Raw genomic sequence first — 3,873 nt, 5'->3', positions numbered from 1 at the left:
CCCTCCCCGATTCCACCCGTCTCACACCTTGGCCCGGCCCCGCCATGCTCTCCCACGCCCCTTCGCTCCCATACTCGCCCTGCTGTCTCTCGCCACACACTGACCCGACAATGATGTGTCCCAACTGACAAACGCACCTCTGGGCGCCGTTTGACAATCGTCCAGTGTGACACTTGGGGCCTTGCTATCACGGCAATTGAAATGGCCGAGATGAGCCCCCCCTTGGCGGACATTCACCCCATGCAGGCCCTCAACATGATCCCGTCGCGTGTGTCGCCCACCCTGACCCATCCCCGGCGGTGGTCAAAGAACTTCCGCGACTTCCTGCGCTTCGCCCTGATCAAGGACTTCTCCCACCGGCCAACGGCCGAGCAACTCTCCGCCCATGTCTTCCTGACCACTGCGCACCGGTCATACACGCTGCCCGGAGGGCATTTCGGCGCCCCGAAGGTCCAGCAGCATGTGCTCGCCGAGTATTTGGAGCGCTTCTTCGAGGAGATCACCGAGGAGCAGCAGTTCCAGAGTGCCATGCATGCGCAGCAACGCGACGCCGCACTTTGTCGCGAGGCCCGCCTGACCAATGGTGATGGTGTCACGTCACCGGATGTGACACTCATCAGCGATCCAGCCAACCACAAGCACCAGTACCAGCAGCAGCAGCAGCAGCAGCAGCAGCAGCAGCAGCTGGGTGACCAACTCGCGCGCAAGGTTTCCGTTTCGCGCCGGTCGCGGGTCACCGGTGTCAGCGAGCAGGTATCCGGCGGGGACTTTGCCTCGGATCCCCTCTTCCGACCGGTTCTCTCGCCCACCGAGCCGTACTATGTTGAGGGCGACCATGCCGGGCCCGGTTCCCATGCGGCCGGGGGAGCCCTTCATCAGCACTTGCCCCCGAAGCCCGGCTCCTCGTCGCATCAGGCTCCCCTCCGGCCACACACCATCATCTCCTACAGCAGCCCGCACTTTGACGCGGGCCTGCGCCCGACCGGCGCCGACCAACTTCCCCCCAAGCAGAGCCCCTCGCGTCCCGTGTCCATGGTCTCCCCTGCCGGTGTAGGGGGCAGCAGCCCCGGCACCGCGGCCCAGATGGACTTCGCCCTGCCAGACAAGCCGCAGCCCCGCGGTGATGGCCCAGCCCGCAACATGGTTTCCGCCCTGGAGGCGGCCGTGTCCGATGTCGAAGCCATCAGCCGCATTATGACCGAGGTGTCGGTTTCCTCGGCCGCGAGTGGCTCTGGAGCGGCCGACCCCACCGGTGCTTCGGCGGATTCCAGCGTGCCAGCCATCGACGAGGATGACGAGGCCCTGTACGATGCGGTCGTCCGTCGCCGGCCCTCCTTGTCTGGGTCCGCGCGCTCGGGAGTTGGTGGGAGCGCCTTCTCGCGCGGCACGACTCGCCTTAACCCGCGCGCTACGCCGGATGCGCATCGCTGGGGCACCTCATCCAGCTGTCCGGACACCCTTCGCGAGCTGGAGTCGATGGTCCTTGGCCCGACGGATCTGTCGCACTATTTGTCCGTCCGCCTGTTGATCCTGGCGCGGAACTTCGAGTTCGAGATCCTGTGTTGCTCGCGCTGGGGTATGTCGACCGCTCTCGATGCGCCCCTGCATCCCCGTTGTCCTGTCTCTCCGTCTTCTCTCTATTTCTCCCTCTGACCTGGTCGTGCTTCGTTTTCTTTCCCTTCTCGCCCGTGGCGACGCCAATGGCGCCAACTCTGCTGCCCGCCTTCCCATTGGGTACGATGGTTCGACCAACAGAAAACTCCTACCTCATTGGCACACCGAAGGGCCTGTTCCAGCTCACCGAGGGCGGCGGAGTCATCACCCTGGTGGCCGACAAGCGCTTCGACAAGTTGATCGTCCTCGAAGCATATGGCGTGCTGATGGTCATCAGCGGCCGGGAGCGGCAGATTCGCATGTACCGCCTGGACGTGCTGGCTGCCCTGGCTGCCGGAGAGGAATTGCCCGTGAACGACATTGCCCCGGCCTCTGAGCAGCGTGGGGGCAGTCGTACCGAGCGCCTGACTTCCGGACTATCATCGCTGCGCTTCAATCTCCGACGCGCGGATCCGGTCTACGTGACCTTGGCCAACACCAAGGACACATACCACATTTCCGTCGGTGCGTGTTGGGGCTTCCCTTGTGCCTTCTCAGCTTGTGGAAGGGTAGGAGGCGGGGAGGGATGGGGGGGGGGAGGAGGAGAGGCAGAAAGGGAAAGAGAGAGAGCGAGAGAGATATTTTCCCGCCTGCTGTGGCTTTGCTAACCGGCTTGCCTGCATGTTCCGGCCCTATGGCGACAGTCCGCGCGCGCAACACGGCCTTCCTTGTGGCCGGTGTCAAGCACTCGATCTTTCTCTTCATGTGGGCCGAGTATCCTTTCAATAAGTTCATGAAGATCAAGGAATTCTACTCGCCGGAGAAGGTCCGGTATGTGGAGCCGATTGTCAGCCGACCGGTCCCCGGGACCGATGCCCACAGCAGTGGCTCCCGGACCAAAGCCAGTCGCGAGGTCCTTCCCTCGGTCCTTGTGGCCCCCTCTTCGCCGAGCCCGAACCCGGCGGCGCGCATCGTCGCCCTGGCGGTTATGTGCGTCAGCCGATCGGTCTTCATCAACATCGACACGGCCGAGGTGGTGCCCTTCGCCATCACCGACAAGACTGGACCACCCATTTCGATTGGCCCAATCAACACCGATGGGGCTCTGTTTGCTGCCTTCCAGCGTATGTCACACGGATGCGCGCACACACGCACACACGCACACACGCACACATCATCTCCTTGCATGCTCTCTCTCTCTCTGCCCCTCCCAACGACTGACACACACACACACACACACACACACCACTACTTTCCTCCCCCCCGGGCTCCATCTACAACAGGCGGCTGCCTCTATATTGATCCCCTCACCTTTGCCCCGATCAGTCCATTCGTCCAGTGGAAGACCTCCCCCACCTTCGCCCTGCCATTGGGGCAACTGGTTGTCTGCTTCCTGGCCGGATCGATGGAAGTGTATGACTTCCGCTCGGGCGATCTGCTGCAGACCATCCGTCGGTCAGTGCCGCAGTACCAGCCCACATCCATTCTCAGCCGCGTGGGTGGCATGGTCAGCGGGTCTGGGTCCTCGTCGGCCGGCGGGTCCGGCCAGGGGACCGTCAACTCCTGGCGCCGGGTGCAATTCCTCATGCTTCAGGGCCAGACCGATCTCATCATCTCCACCTTCAGCTCGGTGCCATCCTCCTCTGGGACAGTGGCTGGCTCTGGGCCACCCTCGGCCACGGATCTGCCCGAAGCGAATGGTGCTCTGTCTGCCGAGCCCACAGCACCCTCCTCGCCGGCACCCTCGAGTGTGTCCTCACGTGTGTCGGCTCTGCGGTCTGGCTTGGCTGGAGCCTTTGGCGGGAGCAGGTCCTCCAAACCATCCAGCCCGGTGACGCCTGTCGCGTCAGATACCCCCCCGGAGCTGAACAGCAGCACGGGCTCCATTTCTTTGGCCGTGGCCGACGAGGAGTCCGCCATGTCGGCCGGAGGTGGGAATGGCGCATCGTCAGTTTCCTCGGCCTCGGCTTCACCATCCTCCTCCTCCTCCTCATTGGCTTCTACCTCCTCCTCCTCCTCCTCTTCCTCCTCCTCCTCCTCGGCTGCCGGCCGCTTCTCAGACATTTGCGTTCTTCGCCTGTCGGAAGACAAGCCCATCTCCTTCTACTACCAGGAGCTTTAGACACTGGGGGACTCCCTACCTGGCCGGATGGCGGTGATCAGTCGCGCCCCTCCACGACTATGTGTGGGTGAGCGCCGGTGTGGAGATGTGTGCCTGTACCTGGGCGCTGGCAGGGCTCTGACCAAGGAAGGGGCTAACCCCCCCCCCCCCCCCCCCCC

The 3,873-nt window shown here is 63.6% G+C and overlaps 1 protein-coding gene across 1 annotated transcript in view; it reads left to right on the top strand.

Annotated features, from left to right (window-relative positions):
* H696_00956 (hypothetical protein) overlaps positions 1-3,873 on the top strand; it is a gene marked incomplete at its 5' end in the record, with an annotated part of 4,369 nt that extends 496 nt beyond the window's left edge. The window contains 4 exons of the mRNA XM_009494845.1: positions 166-1,576; positions 1,756-2,118; positions 2,298-2,717; positions 2,877-3,873. Of these exons, the coding sequence (XP_009493120.1) occupies positions 166-1,576; positions 1,756-2,118; positions 2,298-2,717; positions 2,877-3,715 (3,033 nt within the window). The 3' untranslated portion in view covers positions 3,716-3,873. The remainder of the gene's footprint in view (positions 1-165; positions 1,577-1,755; positions 2,119-2,297; positions 2,718-2,876) is intronic.

Source organism: Fonticula alba (genome assembly GCF_000388065.1).
Source record: "Fonticula alba strain ATCC 38817 unplaced genomic scaffold supercont2.1, whole genome shotgun sequence".
Classification (NCBI taxonomy): Eukaryota; order Rotosphaerida; family Fonticulaceae; genus Fonticula; species Fonticula alba.
This window is presented reverse-complemented; position numbering and strand designations above follow the sequence as displayed.